Genomic DNA, 16,733 nt, shown 5'->3' on the forward strand with positions numbered 1-16,733 from the left:
GTGAATAATTCATATGGCAACCAGTGTCTCCTGATGGCCACTGGACCGAACTCCGTCGATATGTGTAAAAATCGAGAATAGCGGGAAAAAAAAACTGGCAATGAATGGGGGTGAAACTCGTGTTTTTTTATTTTCACACGATCGCGTGAGGGGAATATTTTATCGGTGAGGGTCAGACCACTTGCCTTTGACTAGTCCTGACCAAACATGGATTTTATGTGGTTCACGAATCCTGGAGACTCCTCGGACGTATCAATTTCCGGGCTATTTTACGCTGACACTGGGTTAGAAAAACATCAACTCCTCGGTGAATCCGAGGATGCGATATCTCTCTGGCTGCAGGGGTGGAATAAATCAGTGGTTTCGTCGAGAAGATTCAATTCATATTTCTCAGAAGATCATTCGAAGTTGAGATGATCAATGAGCAATTTGGAGGATTGTGTTCCACTGGAATTTTGTAATAGAAAAATAAAAATTACTGGCCCATTCAAATATTATGTGTTTGTTAGTAGTAGTTAGTATAATATTTTATTTTCTATCAAGTCATGGATTTAAAAAATTTTTCAGCCTGCAAACAATTATCAAAATCAGTTCAGGGCATATTCGGCCCATCAGACCCATTACTGGGGGCTCATATTCAGAGTATCTGTGAAGCACTGGATGTACCGCATTTGGAAGCTCGAATGGACTTTGAACCAACTTTCAAAGAGTTCAGTATAAATCTCTACCCCTCCCAGGATCATCTGAATAAGGCATTCAAGGATCTCATGTCTTTTCTCAATTGGACGAGAGTCGCCATAATCTACGAGGAAAATTATGGTGAGTTCGAACATAAAATTATATCTTTTGACACAGACAATACAATATTTGCTTTGATCTTTCCTCCAATAACGTGCATTTTCCTCCAATCTGTGGGCTTCACTACAAAGAATTCCAATCATTCCGAGATTTTCCACAATTCGTATTGATTCGCGTATCGCAGAAAAGAGAGTAGCAGAAAAATTTCACTCAAACCGTCTCTTTCAACGAAATTCACAGCGAAAAATGAAAAATACCAATTTTTCATCAATAATTATTTAATTATCCATTAGGAAGTTATTAATGTGCGGTTTAAAAAATATTTTCACTGTTTTACTCATAAGACCCGTAGAGACCAGAAAAAAAAGCGATGAATTTATTTTTCGCTGCTACTATATTTTTTCATCCCCATCAAAATGAAGTATGAACTCTGAAATAACAAGAATAACATAAAATATTAAATCCCTCATTACAGTTATCAAAAACCAACACGAGTTTGTTCTTTCCTCACTGGGTCCTGAGGTACTCCATATGATATATTCATTCAGTTCTCCAGTTTATACCGGCACTCGTCTCATTCCTCCATTCATCATCATTCCACTCCACTCTAAAACCTCGTAGAAGCAAAGTACATAGCTAACGCACACGTCCTCCGATTTTTTATTACTCCTCCAAATCTACCCAAGTGGAGCTTCCAAAGCGTCTCACGTGCGTTCATCATAATTTTTTCCCCTTTCAGTGGCCTAAAGACATCCGAATAGCTGCTACAGCAAATGGAGATAGAATAATGACCCGATATTCCCTCATATTCCCCACATTCCAGACGCTCTCCAGATCTCCAGTAGAAAAACACCACCATTGATCAGACAGCGGACTAAAACGCCATTTAAAAATTTTTTTAACCCATCTCAATCTTGCACTTCTTTATTTCTAAATTATTTTCTCTGTGAGTCTTGAAAATTCTCAAAGTTTCGAATCAAGAAGCTGAAGAAATTTATCAAAGAGCTCGATCTATTCATCAAGTCGATTGTGGTGAAATTTTCAAGTCACGGGATTCACGACTTCAGCATGATGAACCCCTCGGAATGGTGCATTGACCAACATAGACGGAATATTTAGTAATTGAACAGCAGGTACTACCCCTGACGTCAGCACACCAAATCTACATCGGGTATTACCTCTATTGTCTCCACAATTCTCAGCGGTTACGGGTACAATGAGCGATACGAAATTACTCGAATGCCATCCTGGAGGGGAGGAGGGCAGGAGTGGTAGTGGGGAGGGGTGGCGGTGGGGAGGAACGAATGACTGGTCGAGGGGAGGAATGGTGGTAGGGAGGAAGGTAGGAGGGGAGAGAAGAAAGTGGGAACGATAACCTGGTGGGAATAATTACCACAATAGTATTCCGTGGACGCTGTAAGTTACACTAGCCGCTGGCGGAATTAGAGTCCTAAAGTGGTAGAACGCTGGGTGTCGGAAACGATTTGCAGGCTGAATTTACGATCGAAGATACAAATCGTCGAAACGGCCGTTTTGTGGCCAATATCCTGGGCTGCACACATGAATGCACGTTCTAACCCAGACAACCCTTGTTTTACCTCGGTGAAATTATTCGACGAACCTTCTGCAGCTCAATCAAAATCTTCACCAACACTAAAACCTGGTGATTACCAGAAGAACGATTCGGTGTAAAAGGAAAATCGATTCAGTAATTTCAAAGAATTTTCCTTGCAGTATTTTTCAAAATTCTTACGATCATTTGAATTTAATGATTAGTTTAGAATTAGTTGCCGGATAATTGTAAGTTGTAATAAACAAATAAATTCAGCTGGATTATTCATGCTTGAGGATTCCTGAATTTTTGAGAGTCCCACCCGTCCTGATGCGATTGTGAAAATGATCTTTGATGTACCACATTGACCTCGTTTTCAGGTTGTACAAAGTGCCGAGTCCTGAATATCACATTATTTCCCTGTAAAGCAGGATAATTGGATTATTACATGAGTCGTTGACATGAGAATTAATTAATCTCCTTTCAATTAGCATACGCAGCCCAGCGTCATGAGTTTAATTGTTCTTTGATGTGGGATATTGACTGTTGTGCACAGGTCTATTCAAACTCCAGGATCTCGTTAAGTCACCGCCAACCACACGCACCGAGATGTACATACGTCAGGCTGGACCCGGGTCATACCGACAAGTGCTACGTGAGATCAGGCAGAAGGAAATTTACAAGCTCATTATAGACACCGATCCTCTGCACATGCAGCAGTTCTTCAGAGCAGTGAGTTGACAATTCTCAATTACAGTGTGACAGATTTACCAAAATTCTCGTTAATTCTCTCACCTGAATATTCAATTGCCAAATGCCAAATTGCCAAATACCAAATACCAATTTAAAATTAATGTGATTGACCGTCTATTGAATTTATCAAGCATTAAAACCATTAACTGATTGATTAATACTGAATCCTTCGACTTGTTGAAAATTTTTATTGCAATTTTCACAACCATTGGATAGTTCAGAATTAATTGACAAGCGGAAAATTCATTGCGATATGGAAATATCACCTACAGATTCAACAAAAACTGAAACTCCGAGGGGAAAGAAATTGGTTGGACCGTGAAACTCGATTAAACGAGACTCCGTCGTTTCATGAAATTAAAACTTCACTGAATAATTCTAGAATTTTACCCATCGTCAAGTAAAGGAAAGAGATAGTCTTTCTAAGTAGCACAAGTACGTTTTTGTCACGCCACCATGAGATTTCTAATTGGCACTCATTATAAAACTCAATCTCCCTGTAATTAAAATTTTTCAAAGGTATTGAGAGCACCACGTGTGAAGAAATTTAATGGAAAAACTTGCGCTTTCTGTAAGAAATTTTCCTCAAGTTCTACTATAATTCTATTAAAAGCTTGTATCCATTTTTCAACCTCATTCTAATTAGTTTTACCTCGCACTCTATTAACATTAAAACAAGCGGTGAAATTAAAATAAATAATGCATTATAGGAATGGTGGAAAAAAATTGAATATTTCCGTTTATCCAATTCACATTTTTCAATGCGGAAATTATTCCCGAGATTGTTGGAATAATCGAATAATCGGTGCAATTTTGCCGGTTTCAAAGCGATCAATCTTATTAAAATATCAAAGCAAATTTTTGCTAAAGAAGATTGATAATCCGTCAGAGTGGATTCCATGAACCGTCGATTGCATCTCAACAAACAAGTAGCGATAGCGTAATGGCAATTGGGCGGAAGGGACGTAATAGTACTTGGAGGACAGATCGGTGGGTTGAGGCAAGGCTACGGGCTCGGGGAGAAGTTTAATCGAATTCCCTGTTATTAATCGTCGAGTGCCTGCAGACTACTCCCTATACAGATTCTGTTGCCACGCATATTTTGTAGATAATAACTCGAGCAAACGACGGCCCATCGTTCCTTTTTCTACCTTTCCTCTCACCATTATTCTCACTTTGTGATTAATTAAACATTTTTTCCATATCACGAGGAAATGTTTTTTGTTCACGGCCGGAACAAAAGAAATATTCAAAGATTAATGAGAGGAAAGTTTGGAAAATGGAAATTGGTCAATCCCTTTTCCTCTGATAAATTATGTCCCTCGAAAGTTTAAATAAAAAATTCAATAGAAATTATGAGTGAGTCCTGCAATTTTTGTGGAATTTTTTTTTTCGGAGTTGGAAACTCATCAAGAAGTTGAAGATTTCTTTTATGCGTTTATGGTCCAGTCTGCCGCCTTCGAATTCGCGGATTCTTCTCCCCCATTTTTTCATATTTGGACTGAATCCTCGCTTTTTTTTGGAACGTGCCAGTGTACGGTTATTGCAGTTCTTCCAGTGAAGAAACGAATCGCCCTGGTTACCGAAGGATACCATGAGATTTATGAACCGAAGTAGAAAATACAAAGTTCGCAAACCTCTACTACACTTGAAATATATATAGCTGGCACATGCTGGGGAGTTAACGTCAGTGATATTCGTCTCAGTATTTTCCGTTACGTTTTCCCTCTTTTCCCCAGTTATTTGGTATCTTGTTATATTTTGTTACGTGTCAGTGCAGTGAGAAAATCGACGGATAAATCGACGGATAAATCGAGGAATCCCCTTGTACATTGGCGGCTCAAATTCACGAGTGTATGAATAAACAATTACGGAGAAATTTTGGGCAGAAAGTTAATAAACTATTTTTAACTGTTGGTGAACGAATTGGGTTGGGTTTAACTGTTGGATGAATAATTCGTTCTGCCCTTGTTTCCCGCATTTCATCTCTATATTTTCGCCAATTCACGGAGAGAAAATAGTGTGACTCGAATATTCGCTCGCCATTATTGATTCCCAGTTCACCGGTTTTCTCCATTATACCCCGAATTGGTTGTCACTAGCCAGAGGTGGTGGAGATTTTAATTTCAATCAATTTTTAGCGAAAAGATTTTTCCACTCCAACTGTTTTCATTGATATTTTTCATTTTCAGATTCTGCAGCTTCAAATGAACGATCACCGATATCACTACATGTTCACGACATTCGTGAGTACTTAATTATCTCCATTGCCTAACAAAATCCAAATAATAATTCATTTCCATTACTTCTCCAGTTATTAAAAAAAATTGATAAATGTATAAATACCTGAGGATGAAGGAAAGAGAAAATAAATGAGATCGCATACTTAAAAGAAAAAAACTATTAATTCCGCGTTTTTCTCGTGAATATTCGTAACCACCCGAAGCAGAAAATGTTCATTAAAAAATCACAACGACCGGTTGCTTTTAATCAACAAAGCCATCATAACTCACGGAATAATAATGTTGAGGAGTTCTGACAAATATACGAAAACTCGGACATCACGAATATTGTTAGACGTGTGTTTAGTCAGGCTACTGCAGCCAGGTAACCTCTGCTGTGAGGTAGACTCAGGGTTTGTACTGTACGTTTCCAAGTTCGTTGACCGTGGAAAAACCACGTTATTCACTTTAACGATCCCAGTTGTCCTATGCATCACTGTATAATTGTAAATCATAGCACCAGAGGACACATGCGAAGACATCCTCCAACAACGAATGAGCCTGGTTACTTCGTCTACCATTGTAATACAGTGCTTCATTCTCGGTTCTCTATGATTACACTACAGCCGAGCTTGGTTTCCCCATCTCCAGCGTTTTCTCCCTCTTTTTTTTTTCTCCAGACGACCACTCAGTTCTCCAGGAAACAACCACTTGACGGAGAACAGCGCTTTATCGAAATACATAATCAAAATTTGCAGCACTAATTATCTTAATCGTCTTCGTATTAATAAATATGAGAGTAACTTTGTATTTCAGAAGATGTTGGAACAAAAGTTGATGGTGAATTCCGCGAGATTATTTATATTTCCGGAGCTTCAGGGTCACCCTCCCCAAAAAAAGGCCAACAAGCTGACGCGATCTTGAGCTTGATTCCTCATTCGTGAAATCCGGTGTCCAACTTTTTGTCAAACCAATGATTCTCTCCATCGCGGAATCACTTAACTGAAAAAAAAAGCGTCCGTAACCCGAAAAGAAACATCTTGAACCCTCATGACAAACGCAGTTAGACAGCTGGTGGACGAGTTTCGGGTCAATTCACTGAGAGGAAAAACTTGGGAGCGTGTATCACCGCGAAGAAAGTTGGCCGTAACCAGAGGTGGAAAAAAAAACTGAAGAAAATAATAAAACAGAATTGCCGTGTCACTTTAGAATCGACAAAGAGGAAAACTTTTGAGTGCTTTCAATGCTTATGACATTGTTTCAGGATATCGAGACATTCGATCTAGAGGATTTCAAGTACAACAGCGTAAACATGACTGCATTTCGATTGGTAGATCTTGAGGAGCCAAAGGTAGCCGATGTTTTGAGGCAGATGGAGAGATTTCAGCCGATTAAACATGCCATCCTCAATCGAACTGGCATCATCCAGGTTAGCATACCCTCCATTACCTGTACCATCCATCTAACTTTTTCTTTCCTTGGAATAATTTTTTTCCCCGAGGTAAACAGACAGGATTTTATATCCCCGCAATATTCTCAACGTGTTTCAGGCAGAACCAGCTCTTGTCTACGACAGTGTACAAGTTTTTGCTCATGGTCTTGCCTCCCTAGATCGCAGTCACGTATTGCGTCCGATGAACTTATCCTGCGATAAAGAAGAACCGTGGGATGATGGGCTGTCTCTTTACAACTACATAAACGCGGTATGCCATTGTTTTATTTATGCTGTTTTATCTCTCCGTGCTTGTTACGGATAATGGAATCACGACCGTGTGGCTTTATACCCGGCGCTTTACAGGATTAAACCTCCAAATGAAGCATTATGCGAGTTACAACGCTCCATTAAATTCGAATTCAGCTTGAAGGGAAAACAGGATTGTCTCGGCTACACTGATAGTTAATTTCAACTTGCATTGAGCTATTAATCTTATTTTTATTTTAATAAACGATTAATACAGTTTTTAATGATGGCAAAAAAAACGACTGTTGACTGACAAATTAATGCATCACGACAGCGAAATTTATTGACTTGTTGTTATTTAATTAATATTTTTGCGGATCCACTGCTCTTTAATCTGAAGGGCATTCTTCATTCACTCTCGTCGAGAATTCTTCCAAATTCGTTGGCACAATATTGAAAATTCGTATGCAATAGTCTATGAAGTTTCGATTATAGTGCGGGTCTCAAACGGGCTGCATTATTGACATGAATAAACTATCAAAGGGAACGCCGAACGATCCGTAGCGAGAATACGAGTTTATTGAGAGAGAAATGCATTGTTGACTAAAATTCGGCTGCAAGAAAGGCTTGAAAAGTATTTCAATAAATAATCAAATTGGTCACCAATATTTTATTGAGAATAACTTTACGTCACTTCGATTATTTCAATGACAAATTAACAGCTTGTGCACATCTACAGCAGTTTATAATTAAATCAATCGGAAATCGAATTGAATCCGAAAATTCAGGAGGTGGATAATTTTTTACTGATGATTAGGATTTATTATGAATCATCAAAAAAACGCTGATAACGCTAATCAGCAATAATCCAAGCGCTGGTGAGAAGGAAGAAGCGCCATTGCATAAATCCTCTTTGCACACATACATGTGCAAAGTTACAGTATCATTATCTGACATATCTGATTTTTCAACGTCTGATGATAAAGATCTCACGGCTCCGGATTTAATACAATCGCGGGCGGTCAATTCTTTTCCACTATCTGAAAATATCACCCACGTAGAAATATTGATTTCAATTGTATCTAATTTTAAATTTCATTGAAAAAATGAAAACTCTTCCATTTGTAAATTTTTCTAATGCTGTCAGAGAACTTTCATCATGATTTCCTGATAATTGAAAAAAAATTTTTAACGTTCCAACGAAAATTGGAAAATCAGAGAAAAATTACGATTACGCATGTCTCGATCGCAAGCAAAAGGAACATGTAATAATGAAATGTTGACACATACGAAACTCTCGAATAATTTTGGCACACATGGCCCCTGGTCCCTGCTCTTGAGTGCAATTTTTAACGGAGGCAGCTGAAGAACTAAAAGGTTCTTTGCAGCCAGTACATATGTAACATTGAATGGCATCCCCTATAAAATAAATTCAGGCCTTTTACGATTAACACCTGCTACAAGTACACGATCATAACGTACATTAGGAAAAAATACTTGCCGAAGGTGAAGACACTCGCAGCAATACTAAAAACAAAAAGGGCCTTCATTCTCATCGAAATTGGAGAATAGCTCTTGTTTCACAATAGAGATCAATTTTGATGTCACTATCTCGATCGGTTTCGAGTTTATGGTATCCGACATCTGTAGCTTGAGGGAATATAAAGGGAGTAAAACAGATAAGAACTATTTGTATCGGACACGCTAATCGCAGTTTATCTGATAACACGTCTCTGAATCATCAAGTAGAAATAGGCTTTTTTGTCCTATTGATTTCGATGATTCCCCCGAAATTTGAAGATTTACGCGAAGAGGATATCGATTGGGAAATTACCATAGCGTGAAAATAATCATGATTAGTTTCTATTGTTGAGAGGCTTTGCCTAATGTAACAGGTGAACAGAATGCCAATCACTCTGGTGAACTGATGGACTCGAATGGTTGGGATTAAGCACAATGACAAATCTCCACCATTTGATATCCCGTTTGTATCAGGGCTGTGGAGCTTATTAATTCCATTTGACTCATAGAAGCAGAAAATCATTGGATGCATCAGTCAGAGTACTCACCATTATCAAATTAATTGTGCAATTAGATGGAATGTTACACGTCAACCTATCTTAAAATGAATGATTTGATAGTTCAATTTTCACTGATTACGTGAGGATAGAGTGAAACCTTGAAAATTTTTTTTTTTCGAGAAAATAATCCGCGCCTCACAAAATACCAATCTAAAGTGGAATGTGGAACGATCAGGGCAATCGATAACAATATTTTCATTATTTATTTAAAAAAAAAAATCACGTGGTAATTTACCGATCCGGTCAAACTCAAGAATTGAGCTGAATAAACTGTAAGTGTGCGAATAGATCCGATACCAACGGCTATTAATTTCCCGGAAGCAATCCCGGCATTCGCGGAGGAAAACGTAATTTTCCTCATTCGCTAATTACGATGGAATTAACGAGCGAGATAGAACGGAAGGGGACGACATACCACTGGATAAATAAGTTGTACAATCTCGAGTGACCCACGTATGACACATTCACTGATAAATTACCGAATTTCTTAAAAACGTGAAACATCACTCCGTAATTTTACCGTCAAATCGAAATGCGATTTATTGTAGTATCTATTATATATTGACATGAGGTAAATATATTACGGAAGTATTGTTGATTCAACACTTAGCCTTGATGATGATACCATCAATGTCACGGAATTCGTAACACGAGTGCAGTGCATGGGCGTGAATTGAATCGAAATCCATTATGCAGTAGTATTTATTCATAGATTTACATAAACATTTGCTAGCCTATACTTTGATTGAAAGAATTCGAGTCTAATTGCTCTTGGAGTGAATTGAAAGGAATTTTTCTGCACCTGAAAATATCGATGGATGGAATAAATGATTATAAAAATGAATGAATGCGCATGATTTCAAGTTGTGGTAACAATTGCAACAATGACGATAATAAAACTGAGTAGTGAGGAAGTTGACTTTATTGAATGTCCATGATTGCAGTAATTTCCACTGCACAAGTGCATTGTGTCGGGGGGTTGAGCCAATAAAATATCTTTCTGCTGAGATGATAGATGCAGATCGTCTAGAAATACTGATGAGTGTGGCTCCCATTGAAAATTACCGCAGCCCCGCGCAGTGACTACAGTTCCATCAGCTGAAATCAAAACACATATTTTCCTCCAATCGAAATCATTTCCCACGGAATTTCCATTCAATCTTTCCCACGATCCTATTTATTTTCCGTCGATTTTCAGTTAAAAAATTCCACCACTTCAATTTAACTAGCGTGAAAACTCAACTTACGCAGAATTTTCTCTAATTTCATACAGAATTTCGGGCAAGGCAAGCTCTTGGTTTTTACAATCGATTTATCAGTCTCGGCATTCGCGTAACAGGTCGTGGGATCGCCTGTGAGAAAAAAAAAATTATATGATGAGGAAAAATTCTCTGAAATAATCATATACGTATTTGTTTTCTTGAAAGGAATAAATATAATTGGAATATATTTATATATTTATAATTGGTATATTGCACTCACCCAGAGTAACCGGAAGCATCATAAAACCGAACACTAACAATTTTCCAATCATCACTTCTAATCAGTTAATTGTAAATGTGGCAATTGGATGAGTAATGAGTAAAAACAATTACAATAAGGAGAGCACTAATCAGGAATTACGCGTCGGTTAAGTCTCGACCATTCAACTGAAAACGTCTCACTCGTAATAAATCTCCAGGACGCAGATATCAGCTAAAGTGCCATTCATGCATTTTTTATGCAGTGTTACAAACATCAAGGAAAAACTTATCCTCATATAAAATCACAATGCGAAATGAGAAAATTACGACTGTCGCAATTCAATAATTACCATTACACTCAACTCTCAGTTCCTCATTTATTCTTGATTTTATTATTAGATTATTTATAAATGCAGTAGAAGATCGACGATGAAATGTGTGATTTTTAATTATAAAACAAAGGCAGTGAGAGTAATGATGAAAATAACGAGATGTGTTGATGCAATTGAGTCTCCTCCATTACAGAAATTTTCATTGCATAAGTGGATGGAATCAGGGGCTGTGGCCAATAATGCTTTTTGTTGATCTATCGGTAAATCTTTAAGGAATGACTCCGAAGATGGACTCCAGTCGTATGCACCACATCCGCGTGCAGTCACTAGAGTTCCATCGGCTGAAAAATATTTTTAAAAAATGGATATTGACTCTGAAGAAATTCTTTCAGCAAGAAATATCGTTAATAAAACAAGCTCACGCAATTTTTTCTGGATTTTCATACAGAGATAAGGGCACACCACGTCTCTGGTCTTTGAAGCTGTGCTTTTAGTCTCCGCATTAGTGTAACAAGTAATGGAATCTCCTGTGAAGCGAATAGAGTGGTACCGATATTCAATTGAAAGTTATTTGAAATTATTCGATGATCAAAAGAACAATCTTACACAGAGAAAATATTTCTTCTGCACTTGTACTCACCGAGAGTAACAGGGAGCATTAAAAATCCGAACATTAATAATATTTTCAGTATCATTTTTGATATGGGTATTTTTTTGGAAGGGATCGGCGTTCGGTTAGGTCTCAAACGTTCAACTGAAGGGGTTTGCCCGTTTTTAATCCAGGATCCACCAGAGAGGAAGTAGATAGTGCAAGCAAAGTGATTCATGGCATTCCTTTGTGCTACCATATCATTCGTACAGGAAAATTATTATTTTCTCCATCTCTGAAAAATTTACTAATAATCCTCAGAGTATTCGTGCGTTAAAAAAAAATAAATAAAGAATCGTTCAATGATTATCAGAATAATACTTTATTGAGGTACATAAAATATATAATATACATCAAGTCTTCTCAAAATATGTTTCGGAGGATAATCGTCATTGAATTATCAGATTTTCCCGAGAATTACGCTGCATTCGATTTTTTCTCGACTTCAGTAAATCATGAGTAAAAAAAATATATTAAATATCCGACGAACTTTCCCAGCGAAAACTTTTCGATCGTTGGATATTTCTTTACAATGTTGTTAGTATTGATAAATGAATCGTAATCGTTATAGCATATCAGGTTTCACTAGTTGCTGCTTCTAGACTTAATTATTTCGATATTTACAGTTTTTCATCGTTAAGTCGATTTATTACCGGTCATAACTGGATTTTTTGAGTGAATACGACTCGTTTGGAAGTCTCGAGAGAAATTCCTCGTGAAAAATATGTTTCGGTAGCCCATCAACAATTACAAACTTGGTCTGGCGTCAGTTCAGTTGCAATCGATTCTAATTATAGCTGCAATTACAGTTATGATCACCAGCCACAATGTTGAAACGATCAAATGCGCTTCATTGCATAAATCTTCCTTACACAGGTGTAAGTCTCTAGAGGACATTCTAGATAAAGCCGTTCTCTCGCTCTCCGATAGTGTTCTCAGATCCGATCGCAATAATAATGCTGGTATATTCGTGAAATGTTCACCGCAGCCTCGCACAATAATCCGAGAGCCATCGGCTGTAAATTACAAAAATATCACATTTTTTTTGTAATTCAAAACATTCATTCCATTCAGCACTCACAAAAAATGTGTGCAAATTAAAATCACTTGTGCCAGAACAATCAATCTTAATTCACCACAAGTATACTTAATTGGCAGTTTTTTTTCTCACTCTTCGCTGAGAGGAATATATAACTTCGTTGATTACAGGCTGACATGAGCATCTGTTCTACCAATTGTGGGCGCACAAAGTGCTGAGCAATAACAATGTCAATGTCACAAAAATTGAGGAGATTGGATGTTGCGAATTCGAATGATGAATATCAATTGAGATAATTATTTTGTTGAACTAACATTTGACGCGGAATTCTCATTTTCTCATTATTTCGCTGGACCACATGTTCCCATATATTACGACACGAATGAAAAAATGTACTTTTTAATAAGTCGGAAGGGTGCCATCACACTTTTTATGAAGTACTTATGAAAAAAAAAATAATTCAGAATTATAATCACTCGAAAATATAAACTTACGCAAGTGAACATCAGCTTTTCCACACGCACTCGAGCACGCAATCTGCAATTTAGTCGAAGTAACATTCTTCAATTCCACATTAGAAAAACAATCGGTGTGTCCTACAATGAACGATAAGATATCAGTGAAAGATTCAAAAGACGTCCGAAAAAATGGAATAATTAATTTCCTGAATAATACGAACCGAGGGTATAAGGAAGAAGAGCAACACCGATAAAAATTATCAATTCCATTGATCGTCCGAAGTAAATCCTAATTCTAGTGCCTCTCATTACACTCGATATCTTGATTAACACCCAAAATGCGACTGAGCAAGTGGCAATTGATGAAAGCGCCGTGTAGAGAACAGATGGAGCCAGATCTTGAATTATTTTTAGAAGCGCATACTTAGAAATCCGATTGGCATACAAATATTTTTAACCATTATCGACCTAGAAGTAGCAACCAACTTTCCAATAGTAGCTCATCGACTGATACAATTTAATCGAGTTTATCGGTATATTACAATTAATTTTGAATGATGATTGATATTAATTTGTGGTGATCATAGCTGCTACTGTGGTAATGACTAGTAAAAGTAGAGATTTTGATACACCGGTGTGTGCACTATTGCACAGGTTCCCCTTGCACCAGGTTATTTTATCGAGTGTCAATTGCTCAAGTGCCTTCTTCTGAGCTGATGTGAGGGATCCTTCTGTATCGAATGAAGCTACCAAATCGGAAAACATATCACGGCATCCACGCATGATCATCTTTTCATTGCCAGCTGAAAGGAAAATCTGGGATTAATAAGTGTTTGAGGAAGCTTAGGGACGAGGAAAAGCTGTAGAGATTACTAGGAACATAATGACGACGTCATGAGATGATTTGCTGATCAGAATATACGCTCATCGCATTCTTTTCCCCTTTGTAATCATTCAGGGACGAAATTTCGATGACAGCAGCATTGCAATGGTTTTTCCAAATTGATTGATTGAGAGATCCGATCATTTGATTATTTATGCTTGAAGAGGTGTGGCGGTAAAATGGAACAATATTAATGATTCGTAATTAATGACTTACGCAATGGAACCTCGCCTCTTCCACAGTCCGACTCACAGGGCACCTCTGTTTTCGGGGATGTCAAATATTTAGACTCCACGGAATAATAACAATTGTGAGTATTACCTGGAATAGGATTCAAGTGATATTAATTATTTAATAAGAGGTGATTAAAATTAACCTGATAAATATTGAAATGTACAAACCGAGCGCCAGGGGAAACAGAATAACACCAATTAGCAACAACACCCTCATCATTACTTCAGTAGATCGTGGAGATGATGTTTTAGTTTACTTTGCAAAGTGAAACTGAAGGAATCGATTCTCTCCGAGAGCTTGGGAGCGGCACATGCGGGCGCAGATTAAACGCTCGCATGATGTTATTAGTAGAGAAGAATACTGGGACGTAGGAGGTGATGACGTAGTTATCCCATTCCATAGCCAAAAACCTTGAAATATGTCAGTGCAATGAGGTAGGGGATCGCTCTGTGTATTCATGCGCTGCTAGAAAAAGATCAGTTGCGCATGCACAACAACATGAAATGAAGAAATGTGGGAAAACCTTGGGTTACAGAATGAGCAGAAATACTAATGCAAGTTCAAGGCTTGGGTGGGTCGCTGCAAATAGCATTCGGATAATTGACTAATAAATGGTGTACATCGATAAATAATCCGGTACGTAGTTCCACGCCTGAAAAAGAATCTATTGAAATTGCGTGAATATCTAATAAAAAAAAATGTCATCGTTGCCCCTGGAAACTTCCGCAGTTGGCGCGTACCTACCTGTTTATCCACTTCCGCTTTAGAATATTTCTGATGAATTTCTCTCCGCGTGGATTTCCTCATCATTTCATACAGATTTAATTTCATTAACGTTCAGTAAATATTATTGATTTCAAAGAGCACCAGTCTTGTAACTTCATGAAAAGTGCGAAGGTCTTAAACATCGATCAACATGAGAGCACGGAACGTCACAAATATTTACAAAATTGAAATGAATACTTATCTCAGAGGGTCAGCTCGAGATTTTCACACTACAGCGATCTATTTCTTTCCTTCTCCCTGGATTCGTCGTTAACGATACGAATGGCGTCAATAAAGAGCGGCGTCTTCACGTCGAGGTTAGCGTTATTGGCGAATAGCATTAGCATTCAATTGGTTTTCTTATGAGCAAAAAAAAGAAAACCGATGCTTAACTGCGGGTCAGCAAAAAGAAAAAAACACTTAGGAAGTTATCTAACAGTGGGAGAAAAACCTCGCGATTGACCCCTCGACATTGTTCATAACGTGCTTCCTATCTAAAAATCTCAAAATCTAAAAATCGCATTTTGAAAAATAGCCGATTGAATTCAATACGCAATTGTAATATACGAAATGCGTGGGTGTAAAAATGAGCGTTAAATACGTTTATTTTCCCATTTATTCAATACTTTAGTAATTAGTAAATATATTCGTACATTTTATAGGTAAGTACAATTATTTTATGTAAAGTGATTTTAATAAACTGCGAATGCAGTAACGATAGCACTGATTAGTAATGGCAAGAGAGATGTTGCGACGACGGAATGTGCGCTGTTGCAGAGATCCGATCTGCAAGAGTGTATGTTTGCGAAATTTACACCACGCAGACCATCCCGTTGATCCGGTGTCAAATGACTCAAAGTTTCAGGATCCGTGAATTTCTCAAATGTGTCGACACAGGCTCGCATTGTCAACGATGATCCATCAGCTAAAAGTCAAACAAATTCCCCGAATCGTACGAATAATCGATCACCAAAAATCAATATCTAATATTATTCAACTCACGTAATGGCGCCGAAGACTTTGCACACGGTGTCAAACATGGTATTTCAAGTCTTGCTGTATTTACTATCTTGGACTCAATCGAAAAATAGCATTTCAATGCGTGACCTATAAAGATAAGACGCCATTTAAAAAAATCGAAGAAAATTTTCTGTCCGTAATCTGCACTTGAATTCTTGCACTGAGAAGAAAAAGTCGTTTATAAAGTATTTGCGCGATTGATCATTGTTTATTATATTTTCCCGTCTTGAAATGGTAATCCTGTGGAAATATTTATGCAGGAATCACCATGGTTGATAATGATAAGTAATTAATAAGAAATTTCAATTTTTGAGAGAAGAACGTACCCGTTTCGATCGACACTTTTTTCTCAGAATATGTTGGGGCAAAGTTGATGGACACTAACAGCGTTTTATAACTTTTTCTAGTTAATCTTCATAGATGTAATGATATTGTACTCACCGAGTGTGACGGACACTGAGATGAGACAGAGTATCAGGATAAATTTCATGATTGCGATTGAATGCGGGAATTGGCAGAGAAGACCTCACGCTTTGGGTTTCGCTGCAACACTGAAGAAGTCAGACCGCGAGGAACGGCGACAAGGATATGTCGACGCCGATAAAACAGAATGACATCATCTTATTTCTAGGGAATCGTTATTTCAATAGGGCAGTTGGGAGCTGATAGTGCACTTGAACGTATTTCAAAAATTCAGTTCTTATTATTATAATATTAAAATTATTAGAATTATTTCAACAAAGTGGTTTTCTTTCAAGATTTCTAGAAAAGATTTTCTAGGGATCAAATATTTATTTTGTTAT

The 16,733-nt window shown here is 37.6% G+C and overlaps 5 protein-coding genes across 10 annotated transcripts in view; 1 reads left to right on the plus strand and 4 right to left on the minus strand.

The window, feature by feature from the left end:
* The window catches only part of LOC105266875 (glutamate receptor ionotropic, kainate 1), a 70,267-nt gene that overhangs the window by 32,768 nt on the left and 20,766 nt on the right, over positions 1 to 16,733 (plus strand). For 4 of the 6 annotated variants that reach the window (XM_011305320.1, XM_011305319.1, XM_011305325.1 and 1 more), the window contains exons 3-7: positions 568 to 819; positions 2,907 to 3,082; positions 5,296 to 5,349; positions 6,590 to 6,754; positions 6,876 to 7,028. In XM_011305320.1, the coding sequence (XP_011303622.1) occupies positions 568 to 819; positions 2,907 to 3,082; positions 5,296 to 5,349; positions 6,590 to 6,754; positions 6,876 to 7,028 (800 nt within the window). Of the gene's footprint in view, positions 1 to 567; positions 820 to 2,218; positions 2,507 to 2,906; positions 3,083 to 5,295; positions 5,350 to 6,589; positions 6,755 to 6,875; positions 7,029 to 16,733 lie in introns of those variants that run through there. The other 2 variants (XM_011305321.1, XM_011305323.1) reach the window with 2 other exon arrangements.
* On the minus strand, positions 7,654 to 8,649 carry LOC105266874 (uncharacterized). The gene is made up of 3 exons (XM_011305318.1): positions 8,508 to 8,649; positions 8,297 to 8,425; positions 7,654 to 8,046 (listed from the first exon to the last, which is right to left on the minus strand). The coding sequence occupies exons 1-3, from the start codon at positions 8,560 to 8,562 to the stop codon at positions 7,820 to 7,822; spliced, it is 411 nt and encodes a 136-aa protein (XP_011303620.1). The 5' UTR covers positions 8,563 to 8,649; the 3' UTR covers positions 7,654 to 7,819.
* LOC105266873 (uncharacterized) lies at positions 9,776 to 11,641 on the minus strand. Its single transcript, XM_011305317.1, has 5 exons — positions 11,523 to 11,641; positions 11,305 to 11,409; positions 10,570 to 11,223; positions 10,335 to 10,439; positions 9,776 to 10,185 (listed from the first exon to the last, which is right to left on the minus strand). Exons 3-5 carry the CDS (start codon positions 10,619 to 10,621, stop codon positions 9,947 to 9,949), a joined length of 396 nt encoding a protein of 131 aa, XP_011303619.1. The 5' UTR covers positions 10,622 to 11,223; positions 11,305 to 11,409; positions 11,523 to 11,641; the 3' UTR covers positions 9,776 to 9,946.
* Positions 11,835 to 14,560, minus strand: LOC105266872 (uncharacterized). The gene is made up of 5 exons (XM_011305316.1): positions 14,313 to 14,560; positions 14,128 to 14,232; positions 13,250 to 13,831; positions 13,065 to 13,166; positions 11,835 to 12,547 (listed from the first exon to the last, which is right to left on the minus strand). The coding sequence occupies exons 3-5, from the start codon at positions 13,335 to 13,337 to the stop codon at positions 12,303 to 12,305; spliced, it is 435 nt and encodes a 144-aa protein (XP_011303618.1). The 5' UTR covers positions 13,338 to 13,831; positions 14,128 to 14,232; positions 14,313 to 14,560; the 3' UTR covers positions 11,835 to 12,302.
* On the minus strand, positions 15,509 to 16,498 carry LOC105266871 (uncharacterized). Its single transcript, XM_011305315.1, has 3 exons — positions 16,372 to 16,498; positions 15,913 to 16,017; positions 15,509 to 15,835 (listed from the first exon to the last, which is right to left on the minus strand). Exons 1-3 carry the CDS (start codon positions 16,418 to 16,420, stop codon positions 15,603 to 15,605), a joined length of 387 nt encoding a protein of 128 aa, XP_011303617.1. The 5' UTR covers positions 16,421 to 16,498; the 3' UTR covers positions 15,509 to 15,602.

The sequence above is a fragment of the Fopius arisanus genome, unplaced genomic scaffold, assembly GCF_000806365.1.
Source record: "Fopius arisanus strain USDA-PBARC FA_bdor unplaced genomic scaffold, ASM80636v1 scaffold00042, whole genome shotgun sequence".
Classification (NCBI taxonomy): Eukaryota; Metazoa; Arthropoda; class Insecta; order Hymenoptera; family Braconidae; genus Fopius; species Fopius arisanus.